The sequence below is a fragment of the Podarcis muralis genome, chromosome 8 (genome assembly GCF_964188315.1).
Source record: "Podarcis muralis chromosome 8, rPodMur119.hap1.1, whole genome shotgun sequence".
Classification (NCBI taxonomy): Eukaryota; Metazoa; Chordata; class Lepidosauria; order Squamata; family Lacertidae; genus Podarcis; species Podarcis muralis.
The window spans coordinates 52785971-52801309 of record NC_135662.1 but is presented as its reverse complement, the minus strand read 5'-3'; the positions used below and the strand labels follow the sequence as shown (position 1 = coordinate 52801309).

Below are 15339 nucleotides of genomic sequence, written 5' to 3'. Positions count from 1 at the left end.
TTACTGTTGTCTTGTACTTTTTTTTAATTAGTTTGCTTTTTATCTAGTAAGCATTCTTTATTTTTTTGTTCATGTCTCAGATGCTTCCACAGTCTGTTCTGCCGCAAACTTTTCATTCAAAGCAGGAGGAGGGGTAGAGGGGAAATTATACAGCACATCTTAGTATTTGTTTAATCTGGTTTAATTCAAATTTCATAGATGCTTTGGTTCACAGGGAAAACTGGATCATCACATCACACAGAGCAGTGTATTTAATTCTTTCCATTAAATAGAACAGGAAACAACAGTAAATGTACCATTCAGTCAAAAGAGAGCGTCAGTGAACAGTAGCTGAAGGCTGTTTTTAAACCATTAAAAACCACGGCTGCCCTGTACACATTTAAATTACGTTTTGTCCACCACACAACTGGGGATATCAACAGCATCTCATAGAAAAATGTATCACCATGTTTTCAAATTGTTTACACATGATGTTCTTCGAGAACTTTGTCTGCAGAATGAGATTCTCTTTAAATAGAAGAAGAGGGGGAACTGTTCCAGCTTCACCAAGGAGTGAAACTGATTCAAAAGCAAACATACAAGGGGAAAGTGGAGAGTAGGAATTAAGGAGGCGACCACATGGATCTTGCAGTTCTTTAGAAGAATGAGGTGAAAAACAGGTAGGCTTTGCTGAAGACTTTCCACTATTTGGCACAGTGAAGAAACAGCAAAGATCAGGCAGGGTAAAGAGGTAAGAACAGCTTTCATGTCACCCCTACCAGCCCTGTCCATAGCACAAACACACATTTTATCTGGACTAGATAAATGAGAAAAACTACTGTTCCCAGCTTTGTACTTGTGATTGTTAATAGATGTGAGATTTATCCCAAATATATCTCATATCAATGCAATGAAAAGGACATCCATAATGAACAATTGCGTGATTAGTGTGATTGTACACATTACTCTCAGCTTTTTGTTTGCAACTCTGTTATTGGTAAGTTTTTTATTGGTCTTGGTTGAAATCAAGAGAAAGTCAAGTTCAATGGATGATCCCAGCAATGCATAACTTACTGACCATAACTGTGGTCACTCAAATCTTTTGGAAATGTTTCATATGTAGAATAGTATTCCAGCTGCAAAAATTATAGTAGTGTGACCATTCAACCACGTCTGTCTGTTTCTGCTTGGGAACTTGGCTTGGCAACCTGCTTGACCTGGAAGAGTAATTTCTAATCTTGGACAAATGGCTAATTTCAGGGCTGCATTAGACATGCAAGGCTGTGCATTAACTGTACCACATTAAAACTTCGAAATTTATTCTAACGATACTTCTGGTACATGCTGTTGTATATTTTACTCATCTGCCATACTTATATCTTGGTGCACACTTTTTGTTTTCAGTGCAGAAATTCATTTTAAAGGACAGGTTTCAAAAGAACCTTACGTTCTTTAAGGTGCAACTCACATAAGAAAACCAAAAGGGTTTCAGTAGCCAATAGGATTGGTGCACAGTTGTCTTTGTGAAATGCCATTTGTACAGGCTATGAATAAGAAAAAGTTATTTCTCCAAGGGCCATTTTATATGTTCATATATCAACATAAACACAGCTTTACTTTATTGGCATCTGAATTTTTCTGCTCCTACTTGGTTGGTTGCTTTGTTCCTTTCTTCTTGAACTATAGGTGAAGTTGACTGTTCTTGAACTGGAGCTCCTTTTACAATTATTAAAAGTGTAAAAAGTGGGTAGACTGAAGCAGGCTTAAATTACACAGACTTAAGAAAATGTACATATATGGAATGGTGTATGCAGGTAAACCCCATGGAATTTAATGTTATTCACTTCTGACCAATCATGAATAGCAATGGTTGTTCGCTTTTGTGAGTAAGACGTACAGTGGTGCCCTGCAAGACGAATGCCTCGCAAGACGAAAAACTCGCTAGACGAAAGGGTTTTCCGTTTTTTGAGTCGTTCCGCTAGACGAATTTCCCTATGGGCTTGCTTCGCAAGACGAAATGTCTTGTGAGTTCTTGTGAGTTTGTTTCCTTTTTCTTAAAGCGGCTAAGCCGTTAATAGCGGCTAAGCCGCTAAACCGCTAATAGCCGCTAAGCCGCTAATAGCCGTGCTTCGCAAGATGAAAAAACCGCAAGACGAGACTTGCGGAACGGATTAATTTCGTCTTGCGAGGCACCACTGTACATTGGTAAATACATATCATGGATAGTTGTTCTTTTTCAACCGCCCCTTATTGGTTGAGAACAGTAGAAACAATGATAAGTTGGAGCACGAAGTTGTTACAGCAAGTGCCACATTTTTAACCAGTGCTTTTCTTTTAGAAAAGGAGATACTGGTACTGCGTACCCATGAGTACCCTCAGAAAAGAAAAGCTCTGCGTTGGAGCATGATGCATGTGGGCATTCCTATTAGCAGAACATATAATAAAACTGTGGGGCAGGGAGGGGGAAAGAAGTGGTTTCCATTTAAAAATATATATCAAAGAATGCTAATCTACTTAAATTGTAATAAGAACACAGTCCAAGCCAAATGGATGTACAACATGCATCAGTGTTGTATAATAACTGACTTGGAGAAAATATGGGAAGTTTTTCAGCTGCATTAGTAAAATCTAGCTTTGTATCACTAATATTATGCAAGGCCTATACAGGACTGGTTCTTGTATACAAAATATTTTTGACCAGGGAAGGATTTCTCACATGCTACCTACAACTCCTTATTTTAAAAATGACAAATGTCAATAACCACGGCTTCAAAAGAAGACAGGGGGCAACAGCCAGAAACAGAAATTCTGCATTGTGGTGTTAGGTAGCTCAACACTTCTCCACAGAGAAAGCTGGTCTCTCTGGGCAGTAGAAACACGGTGAGTGAGATAAAAGAAGAGTAAGTGACAGAGACAGGGGGCGTGATTAATTCCATCAGATCACACACTGGTTTCATTCAGCAGCTGTTCACTGAGGTGTAAAAGTCTGCAATCTATTACGACTGCAGGAATGGCTTGGGGGAAGTAATATCTCCCACCCTAATGTATCAATAAATGTTTAATCAAAGCAGACATTTCTTTCACACCATTTTAAAGAAATCTTTTCTTTCTGTCTTCAAATTGCAATAGATAAAACTTGATCTTACAGAGGTAGTGGGGAGAGGGAGAAGATTCTGACTCTTTTAACACATCCAGTGCTGGCCTCATAAAACAACGAAAGGCAGGAAACTCTGCTGCTAAACAAGGCTGTCAGTTCTACAACGGAACAAAATACCCAGTCTGCTCACAGTGAATTTTCTTCCCTAAAATTTCAAGTGTTATGAGAATTGTTTTCTACACATTCATTACAATGAGCTTTATGAAGACTGAAGCACATGACGGGGGGGGGGACCTTTTGTGCATTTACGCTTATGCCTTTCACTGTGTCTGTCCCTTTATTGATTTCTAACATGTCTCATTTTGTTTGTTGTGGACTTTTAAAAAAAAGAACTCTTAAATGAGGGAGGAACACCTATCTGGTGCCCTTCTAGAAGACGAACTCGTGAGTCATTATGGGTAGTTCAGGCCTCCTTGACAGTAGTATTCTCTAATTATTAAATCCTGAATCCTAATTTGAAATAGAGGGGGCACATACTTCATATGTGCTCAGAGATCCTGTCTTTAACTTACAGTTTTCAAAGTGTGATCCAAAGCTGTTGACACAGTTTCACAGCTGAGACTTTTGTGAAATTACACTTTAGTTATAAGGGCATTCAGTTGTCCATTTTCCCAATGATGCAGGTTGAAGCCTTTTTTTTTTTTTTTTTTTTTTTTTTTGCAGTACCTTGCATTGGAAATTCACATGGAACTGAATTATTGGAAGGGCTGAAGCAGCAGAACCCCTCCCAGCCTGAAGGCTCATGGTGCAGTTCAGAAACTGCAACTCTGGTCAAGTTATTTGAAGCATGTGCCTCCATTTTTGTTCAGACTAAACTAGCTTGTTTCTTAATGGCTTACTACATTTAAAGCCTAAAATGTTTGCGTCTGGGTTATTGAAAGGTCTGTTATTTCTAGAATGCTTCTGATTGCCCTTAGAGAGGTCAGCCACTGATATCTTGCTTCATGACCCTCCTATGTCTAAAGAACATTTGGTAGACAAGTCAATCCACGCACATCGGGCTCAGTTTGAACTGCTGGTTTTGGCCATTAGAGCTTTTCATAGTTCAGGGCCAGGGGATATGAAGGACAGCTTGCCTTCATGCATACCCACCCAGCAGGCACAGCCCAAGAAATTTGGCTGCTTGTGGTGAAGGAGAATAGGGCACCTCCTCCCTATCCCATGTTAAAAAGCCAGCCGGACTGGGGGTTGAATTTCACTTCAACACTGGCAATAGGGCAGCATCTTCCATCATACCTGCAGCAGGCTAGTTTAGGGCCCCCAGGACATGCCATATGATATATACAGCCATGTCCTACAACAGAGGGGACTGTCCAGGGAGCTCAGAAGGAACTACCAGGTAGGCTATTGCTCCTGATCCCGTTACATCTGTCACCTGAGGCATTCACCTTACTCTGCCTAATGGTAGGGCCAGCCTGAATATTAAGGTATGTGGCAGAGAAATCCCAGGGTTCTCTTGCTATCTGATGGGAGGGTGGGTTTCCTCAGTGCTGGCACCCTTCATTTGGAATGCTTCTTCCAGAGATGTTTGCCTGACGCCTGCGCAGGTGCCATTTTGGTGAAGGTATTTTTTTCATTTCCCCAGACTTAGTTATTTTATGCCACTTCCTTTCATATTTGGTTATATATTTTAACAATGCATTTTAATTTTTGAACTTTGCTTGATGTTTTTAACTTTACATGCTGCCTTGTGAAGATGTTGCTCTTTTTATCGTCTTACAGTCATAACTGCATAATTTTGGGAGGAGGTGGTGGAATGCTAGGCCAAAAGCAGCATTTTATTTTTAGAAAATGATACTATGCTAGAGGTATAAGAATGGCACCAGTAGTGGCCAGCAGTCAATCAATTATTTAATTTCTTAAGTTATAGTAGATCTCTGTTATTTGAAGACCTAGCTGAATAAATTGCGTTGTCCTGGAATGCAATAGCATTACTTCAGAACATACAGTTTCCTAGTGATTGTTGAAATCCTGTTGTATCACATTTATTCTACTCATAGGTGCTGCCATTTATTTTTTGATCTTTAGAAAAAGACTGAAAGTTTTGGGCACAGTGAGCTGTTGTGATTTCAGGAAGACTAAAAAACACACAGTTCAGTTCATTTTCATGTGGCTGTTCACTGTAGGAGACTGTAAAAAATCAACGTTGCAATGAGACAATGGCTGTGAAATTTAATCATGACTAGCCTATGGTTGTATAGCAGAGTTAGACACCAGACAAGGAATCTAGAACAAAATTAATGTTGACAAAGAGAACAAATCCATATTAACCAAGAAGACTTGAATAATAAGAACAGAACTTGAAATTGTAGTTATTTCTTCCAGCCCAAGCATCTTGCCCTATAAAACTATATGGAAATTGGGCTGCTGCCTAGCAATGTCATATCAATTTTCTCACCTGCACAGTATACAGAATTAAAAGTATACTGACTATAAATTCAGACTTCACTATTTAAATATTATCTACAATGGGAAGACTTTGACAGTGCTTTGTGACAGTCTTCCCTTGATATCTCCCCAATGGGAAGTTTTGGATTATTAGGTTCAGAGTACACAACAGCAGAATCTGGGCATAAAAATTCAGTGTGGGAAATATTCTAGGCATATGACCTCTTAACACACAACACAATCTATTTTCTGAAAGGCTACTAAGCACCGCCATGCCATCCCATTGACAGTATCTATCTCTATATTTATCTTGTGTATTAACTGTAGTGATGAGAACCTGATTAAGAGTCACTGGTGCCTCCTCAGAAATGCCACTTTGGGCTACCGTCCTAAATCCCATGCATAAATCCCATTGAAGTCAATGGGAATAAACTGTGCATAATTGGTAATAGGACTGCATACTTCCCTCTGAGGTATATTTCAAATTTTGTTTGCCTGGTACCATTTCTGCAAGAATGACTCAGTTGGTAGACTGATGCCTAGGATATAAAGGTGGCTACTGTCATGGATGAGCAAGCTTGACAATTTAATTGATCGGCAAGAGCCTTACATTGAACATGTAATGTTTTGCTCCCCGCTCCCCCAAACAGGCAGCGTCTGTGGTTGTGCAGAAACTTCAGCTGCACACCATCAGTACTGCAAAGGGAATTCTTCTTTCTTCTTCTTCACATTTTTCTTTTTTAAAAAACAAAACATATGGACAAAACCAAATACAAAAGTTAAATAAATAAAACACTTAGACTCTGCCTCAGGGAAGCAGTGATCCAAGATTTCACCTTCACTGTTGCAGCCTGGAGACACGTGTCCTCAGTTTTCACTACGGCTTGTCTTCTGTGGACACCGAGGAAATGGCAAGTGGCTTCCAGGGCCTACAGGCAGGTTTCACACTAGACTGTCTCTCTGGTTAGACACAGGGTGTGTGTCATTGGATGAGGCCTGAGCTGTAGCTGAATCCATAGCTGCTAGACAGTGACATGCGTGGCCCGTGCTCCTCATCCTGCTCTGAGGTGTAGCTGGGAAATGTCTGTGCACGAGTCACTTTTGTTGAGCTGAGGCTGTGACCTGGAAGGAAAGGAGTGGGGAGGGGCAGGAGACAAATCTCATGAATATTGTTATATTTTAACAATTGCAAATTGCACATATTCTTGATGTTAACAAGATACACTGATATTCCAGAAATGGTTTATCATTCATTTAAAAGACTATGGTAAGATATGTGTAAAGGGAGAGCTGAGGTCAACAATAATTCTACAACCTATCTTGGGCTTCAAATATGTGTAAATAATATGGTGCTCCTGCAGCCTATATCCCCCCTCATAGACTTCTGGACACTGTAGTTTGTTAAGGATTGCTGGGAATTATAACTCTGTGCAGTACCCAGAATACTTTGGGGGGCATGTGCTCTAAATGTGCTAGAAAAGTATAGTTTGTACCTTTTTTGTTGGACCTGTTTCTGTAATGTTACAGACCGTGATAGATTTGGAAAGGGGCGTATTCTTGCTCCACCTGTCACCATATATTTTTAAACACAACACTGGAAGCATGCCAAATGAGTGGGGAAAGGAAGGTAAGTCTCACATAGATTTCTCCAGTTTGCTCTAAACTCGTCGGTAGGTACATACCAGCCCTTTACATTTGTCTCAGAACAAATTACAGTCACAGAATCTTTTGTAGTTTCCCCTCTAGTCTGGAGCAAAGAGATCTATAGCATGAAGCTTGGGTGATTAGGATGACGGGGCATTCTAATGCAATATTAGTGTTCAGCTTCCCCTGCATTCAGATGACAGAATTATTAAAGGTTGGATTAGTATGGCTCAGGCTTCCTCAACCTCAGCCCTCCAGATGTTTTTGGCCTACAACTCCCATGATCCCTAGCTAGCAGGACCAGTGGTCAGGGATGATGGGAATTACAGTCTCAAAACATCTGGAGGGCTGAGGTTGAGGAAGCCTGGTATGGCTGGTTCTGCAAACATCTCATGACCATCTTGATCCAATCTGCTGGGGAAATGCAGTATAGAAAAGGTAATCTCATATAATTCCACTGAAATTTACAAGCCAATCAAATCCAAAGAAAGGAGACCAATCAATAATAGTTATGAGCAGAAAAAGTACAACAGAAAACGGTGGTATCAGGGAGTGAAACCAGAGACAGTACAGTGACTGCAATAATCAGACAGCGTTATAATATTACACATCAAATGAGAATACACATACGTCTTAACAGTTTACTAGCTGGGTGAATTAACCTTTGCTTTTGAAACCTTTAATGAAATATCATGGCTTAGATGTCTTTTGGCTTCAGGAAGCCTTTGTGTTAAAATGTAAACCGGCAGATGATTAATGAATGGGAAGTCATCAATCTATGCAGTTTGCTGGGATACCAGAGGCTGATTATAAGTTGCTTCTAATAGGTATTTCTCTCCCACCAGATTCCACTTGCTGTGCTTATAATACATCAGAATACACTGTGAACTTGATGATGCCTCCCTTAGAAAGATGCCACCTGGCCTAAACTTTTGTGCTTGTTACTGCAGAAATGCCAGTGTCGTCCTGAAGATGTAAATCTTGTCTCCATCATCCTGACTTTTTAAATGTTCCCCAGTGGACTTTTGATGTGGACGTTTTATTTGTACTGATAAAGTTCATAAGGAAACAAGCAACTTTTTATTCCTCTCCCTCCAGAAACAAAAATGCACATTCAAGATATTGCAGGCTGGTTCAGTTCGTCACAAAACCTTTTAACAATGCCTAGTCATAATTTTTAAGTGGGAAATTATTTGACGCCACCTACAAAAGTTCTATGAAGAATAATAGTAGCAGTATCTGGTAGTGCTTAAGCAGTTAGAAACATCTGAAACAGAGCTATGTGTATTTGGTTTTACCTAAAAGAAAATAAAAGTTCCCAAATCCTAGGATGGTGGTGGAGGCATGGTAGGTCATAGCCATGGTAATTGTTCACATATCACATGATTTCTCTGCACTTGACTGATGTGTTGATCCCCCTGCCTTATGCTTTTTCCTTGCCATCAGGGCAGGGATTGAGAGCCTGTGGCCCTCCAGTTGTTGTAAGACTACAAATTCCATTAGCACCAGCTAGCATGACCAATGGGCAGGGTTGATAGGTGTTGTAGCATCTGAAGGGCTATAGGTTGCCTCTTCCCTGATCTTTGCTTCCACTGTCACCTGTAGCCAAACAGATTGTTCAGGCTTGCAACAATGCAACCTGTTTGGCAACAGTTAACATGTGTGTACACTCCATGACCCATGACTTCCTCATTCAAATGACCTTCAATTTAAAACAAGAACAAACAAACAGACAAATTAATGGTGCTGTTCAACTTTAGTAATTCCCAACAGATTACTGCTAAACGCAGGGCTTTTTTTATCTGGAACTCACTGGAACTATGTTCTGGCACCTCTCAGGTGGGCGCAGGGCCGGATTTAGGTTTGATGAGGCCCTAAGCTACTGAAGGTAATGTGGCCCTTTATATGTCCAGTTGTCCTTTGTCAACAACAAATTGTCACTGGTTTTTTGTGTTGAATATATGCTATATGGTAATTTATGGACCTAATAGGTATTTAAAGCCATTTGCACATAACAAAATATGTATTTTATCAAAGTAATTGTTGAACTGAAATACAACATAGGAGCCTTCACAGCACAAAACACTGTTGCTGTATGTAGGTTTTATTTTGTTTTTTAATCTTATATTTTGGAAATGTATATCCAGTTTTTCCCCCTTTAATTCCCCCCCCCCCCCCCAGAGAGTGGGGCCCTGAGCTATAACTTGTTTAGCTTATAAATCTGGAACTGGGTGGGAGCCATTGACATTATAAGAGAACAAGGGAGACATTCATGGTGAGTTCCGGCACCTCTTTTTCTAGAAAAATAGCACTGGCTAAACTTACTATAACACAACCTGTTAGTAGACAACTTACAGTGATTTCGAGTTCATTCCCTGTGTAAAATTTCCGCTTCTAGCAGCCAAGCCATTTATAAATAATGCATACAACTGTTTTCATATAAAGGGGGAATGTAATACATGCTTGATTCATGAGTTTGTGTGACAGATAGTTTAGATCTTGTCAATAATTTAGCAGTATTTAGGAACAGGATTTTTGTTCCAATTCAGAACAGCACTTTTGCAGTCAGCAACTGGGAGACAAATGTTCCTTTTCAAGACTGTATTGTTTCACTGGGGGCTGATTTGGGGCTGGTAGGTCACCAGGGCACTAAACTTGGTTCCAGTTGCTCCCGTTTTTATGTACCCTTTGATAACACTCAGTCCCTGCAGGAATTTATATAACAAACAGCTAACTAAACAAAGCGACAATAGTAATTGTAATAATGGAAGGGGAACTGCAGGAGGCTGAGGCAGGCAAAGGCCCAAGGCCAGAACCCTAGCTGGCCAGGTGGGGCTTGTTAGCTCTGAGTGGAGAGGTGTGATTCCTCAGCTGGAGTAGGCTTGGAACAGGTGAGGGTCACATGCCTTGTCAAGCCCAGATGCTGCAATCAGCATGCAAAGTATAAAAGGGTAGCAGAGTGGAGGTGTTGGGTGTGCTTAACTACCCAAGCTGATGGACCTTGGCTTGGCTGCTCCAGGACCATGCTTCAATTTGGACTTTGGACACATGGATTGACTCTGCACTGGAGAGTTCACAATACTGACTTGCTGCCAGGTAGGCCAGAGTCTGGGACATTTATATTGAAAACAATGTGCCTGCACCAAATGAAGGAAATGGTGAAGCTGACCTACAGAGCACTTTGTATTTATCTCTCATAATTTCAAAGGAATTTCAAAGGAACATGTAACCAATCCATTTTAAGTTGTTTAATTGCAATGGTTCAGTTGCCATCAATTTTTAGAGAACACTTGGAGTGTTTGTTCCTTTATTGTTGAGCCTTGCACTGCAATTCTCTGCATGTCTGTTGAGAGTCTTGCTGAATAAGACTTTCTGCTATGTGCCTGATCATTCTCACAGTTTACATTGTTGTTGGTTAATATCCCACCTTCTTCCTTTGTCAGGGACTCAACACAGCTTACAACTAAATTTTATTTCAGTCCACTTATCTGTTTAAGGTGTTGTACAAGCCTGTAAAGTAGGTTAGGTTGAGAGGTTTTAATTGGCTCAAGGTGACCAGGTGAGCTTTACAGGGAAGCTGGGATTTGAACCTGATACCTGAGTGTGTTACTATGTGCATTGGGCAGGCTGTGTGGGGGCAATACAATGGTGTTTGGTATCAAAACTGGAATGCTAAAAGCAAGTAACCTCTTGAAAGTTCCAGAGGGCACAAAACACCACAGCTTGATTTTTGTGTGCTTCATTGTGTGGGGGCTACAGAGTGCTTTGTATTGGAATTGTGTTTGGAAGTCTGGTTTTGTACTTTTTCAGATGAAGCTAAATTTCTTCCACGCTTTCACCTCCATATCACTAAACTGGAGGAAGGGAACTTAATTCTGTGGTTTGTCTCGGGTGCCAAAATGTCTTGGGTCGGCCTTGATCCTACATGCTGTAAATAACCTGCAAATTTGCAGCTTTTTAAAAATAATATGCTATTACTATTGTAATGCAATGGGAACACAGATATATTTCAGTGCTTGTCAGTTTATCAATCTACTTGTATCATCTAGACAGCTCTTTAATAGGGCTTTTTGGTGGTGGGGTTGCTCCACTGGGTAATATTTTGGCTGCCGTCTTTTCCTTCTCTTTTTAAGTTGGTCGCTTGCAATTTATAAAAGCTGGGGGGGTATGTGTGTTATGACCAAAGCACCGTAAGGTAAAGTGTCATTTTTATCTGAAGAGCTGATAGTGGTTTTTCCTCCTTTCATAGCTTGTGAATTTGTACTAATAAAGAAAGATCTGTAGCAACTTCAGAGTCAATGGGGAATTTGGATTACATGCTATTAAGGAGCTGAAAGAAGAACATTAATGGATATTTGAAGAATAAGATGAGAGCAAATGCTCCTGCTCATACAATCACTTAGATCTCTCTGGATTGTGAAAGTGATCCCTTCTGATCAGAAAAGTTCATAAAAATCTTTAAGAAAATTCCTATATATTTGCAGAAAGGCATGGAAATAGCATTGCTACACTTTGGAGAAAGTGTGTTTCAGAGGTGCATCAAATTCTATTTTTTGTAGTCATTTTGTGAAGAAATGTGACACAAGGGGATGGGGGGGAGGAAGTCCTATGCCCACAGTTAATTTCCATTGGGACGAATGAAAACACTTATTTCCAGAAAATCAATTATTATTGCTGCTGCTATTAAGGATGTGTGTGTGTGTGTGTGTGTGTGTGTGTGTGTGTGTGTGTGTGTGATCCAAATGTTTTTTGGACCACAGCTATAGCATACTTAAGCAAGATCTGAAATCTGGTCAACATTCTATAACCTCCTTTGAAGCATTAAGTGGCAGCTTGTGTATGTGTGTGGGTCATTATGAATCAAATATCAGTGAGAAACCTTTCATATCAACAATATACAATTTATTAAAGTCAAGTTCATTCATTCATCATGTGATATACATGCACATGTTATCTGATGCTTTCTGGCCTTTATTTTCTAGTCTAAGGCTCATGAAAATGCGATGCCTTGCTTAACAGCCTAAGCTGTTCATTGCTTTATATTTTGCTGTTGATCCTCTTCATTTTCAGTACTGATCCATTTGTGCCTGCCTGCATTGTGACTATATTTGATTAAATGTGGTTGTTTATGGCTAGTGGTAAGATTCAGCAGTAAGGAAATGCAGAAGACTTTCATTTTCATTAAAACAACTGTTTGGCATTTTAGTCTGCAGTACAAAATGTGGCTGTGGTGTAAAATGAGCATGAAAAGGCAAAAGAGGAAGACAGCTATTGAACGCTCTGGTAGGAATATAATGATTCACCCTTTGTGAGAGTGCCTAGGGACTTCAGTTTATGGGCATGAACAAATAAGATAAAGTATAAAAAAATGGGGAAACTAGTTTATATTGGAATGACCTCGAATGACCTGAGATGTGAAGGAAGATATAAAAGTAATGAAAGAAACGCAAACAAACCAACCAACAGACAGTGATTGTTGTGCCCAGGCACAACCCAAGCAATAGCAATACACCAAGAAAACATTATATGAATCAATGTATTGCTGATTTCACATCTAAGCAGATTTATAAGATAATTTTCTTTTATATCCTTGAAAATTACCTCTAGTACCTTGCATTCCAATAGGCACCTTTTACCAGCAGTGATGGATTTTTGATTTACTGTTCTGATAGTTCATATTACTTTCCCTTCTTGTCTCCAATGATGCCACTGTAATTAATCAGATGCACCCTTATCAACTGCTCTATATACTTATCTACCCTATTGGATCTCCCTGTTGGTTGTGGCAATAAAAATTGCAAGGTGGATGTAATATTAACATACTAATATGATCTGCGAAATATTTCTCTGCTGGAAATTATTTATTACATAGTGAAGACCCGAGGAAGCTTTAGTGGTGGATTCCTGCAAGTTCAAGTGGGGACTTAGGAAGCTATGGATGGAAGGTAGTGTTTTGGCTGCCCCTTTCCTCCCTTCTCAGCCTTCTGATTCGAGGACCCGCCACCCGCTTGAGGATAAGAGAGACACATGGACACAGTATATTAGGTTAATGGGCTAAAAAAGGCCACAACATTGATTACAGCATGTGAGAGGTATTGGCTTAGGCATTGGATAAAACAACAGAGCGTGACTCCATCCCCTCAGGAAGGGGTCAGTCTAACAAGGGTTAACCACCAGTAGGAGGAGCCTGATGATGCAAATACAACTGTAAGCTCCCCCTGATGTCACCGGGTGTCGTGCCATGACCCTAGCCACCAGCAAGGGTGTCAGACAGGATCCACGCCTGCCGGACTCCTTTAACAGAATACCCATAAAATGGAGGGGTAGGCAATGGCCACACCCTGCCCTCCAATACACAAACATATTCCAATGCCTAACTGCCAATACCTAAAAGTTGTGACGATTTGCTACGAGGTAGGTGAAAAACCAAGTGGCTGGTGCCAATTTGCCAGTTGGATAAAAATTCCTACCAGGCCCCTTGGACAACCAACCATAGGTCCATAGCAAGGTCAAGGACGAAGCAATGAACTAAAGCGAGGGTGGGTGGGTGATCTGTCAAAACCCAGCAGCACAATGAGAGGGAAGAGCTGCCGCGGTCGCATTTGAGCAGCTAAACCCCGCCCCCGAGCCTCCCCTTGATTGGTTGACTGCCAGGGGGCGTGGCACGGCAGCAGGGACAGCTGAGCAGGGGCCGGAATACCCCCTGCCAAACACGGGAAACGGCTCCTGCTCACAACTCCTCCCCTCTGGGAGGAGGAGAGGCTCAACCAAGAAATGTGTTGCTGCTGTTAGCCTCTTGGATTTGGAGGGGGTAATCTCTCTACTTCAAAGAGAGAGGGAAAAGGGACTGATCTAGCTCAGGAACAGATATATGGGCATTTGTATATTTAAACATCAACTTAGCTTCCTCCTTTCTCACATCTACGTGTGTGTGTGTGTGTGTGTGTGTGTGCACGCGCTGGCATCAGCTGTTGTGAATGAGTGGTTCTCTACTATCTATCCCCTGACTATTGGATCTTATGACTTGGGAGAGAAGAGGGCTGCTATTTCAGCCAAGGATGTGACAGAAATTCCTTCCTGTCCTGCCCAGCTGTCAAATTAGCTTCATTTGTAACCCTGATGCAGACAGACCAAAGTGGCAACAGAATATATAGTTGGTGATGGGCTATGTGGTGTTCAGCATCTGCATTATCAGAAACGCTGCAAGGGTTCGATTGCACAAGCTACTCCTGGAGAAGTATAGTTGCAATCTTAGACATGCTTGACCTGAAATTCCTACTGACTTCAATGGGACTTTATTAAAATAATATCATTTGTTTGTTTATTTAAAACAGTTCTACTTTAAAACCATTCAAAAGTATAGCGTAATAATTTTTAAAACCCTATTGATTTCATTAGCACAAAACAGAAACTTTTGGTGTGTTTCTTGGAAAACATGGTTATGTTTGTGGTGTGTGATGAAATGGATCAGAACTGGCTGGTGCAGATATGCATCAGCATTAATATAATGGAACCAATTAAAAATGTCTCCTACTTCTCCCCAGACACTTCTCCCTTTTCAGATTTTTGAGGACTGCAGGCTTTGGAGAGTCCCTGGAGTGGTTTTTCTTCTAGTCATAAATGTCTTTAGCTAGTAGTGTTAGGAATTCTAAAACACACAAACAAAGTAGTTGAGTAACCTGTTATATAGCTGAACGGTTAAGCAGACAGAGGATGAAGGCAAGCCAACATTACAGCAGATTCTTTACTCCCCATTCCGGCATTCACAATTTAAATAACAGGCCTGAATTACCAATGTGCCTAATTTCCAATTTAATGTTGCCATCTGCAGGGATATCCTGTTCTTTATAAATTTATTGTGATGCATTCAACTGGGAATCTGAAGAGTAGGTCTGTGCAGCCAAATCCTAAATTGGGCATATTTCACACCCTTGCCTTAAAGAGATGAAGGGTTTATCTTTTTTAAGAGTAAACTCATTTCCTCTGTTTCTAAAATGCAGGATAGCAAATAATTTCTATGGGAAAATAATTTTGGGCCTACTTTTCTTAGGATTTGTATGCATTGCCATTTTACAAAGTTTTGATTTTTGTTGTTGTTGTAAAACAGAAACGCCCTTAGATCTGCCTGTCTGAAATTTTGCTAGGTTAATTCTCTTGTATGTCTGCAGGTT

General features: G+C 40.5%; 1 protein-coding gene across 1 annotated transcript in view; it reads right to left on the bottom strand.

Annotated features, from left to right (window-relative positions):
• Positions 1 to 165: 165 nt before the first annotated feature.
• The window catches only part of DOK6 (docking protein 6), a 173899-nt gene continuing 158725 nt past the window's right edge, over positions 166 to 15339 (bottom strand). Inside the window, exon 8 of the mRNA XM_028737445.2 lies at positions 166 to 6646. Within this exon, the coding sequence (XP_028593278.1) occupies positions 6507 to 6646 (140 nt within the window). The 3' untranslated portion in view covers positions 166 to 6506. The remainder of the gene's footprint in view (positions 6647 to 15339) is intronic.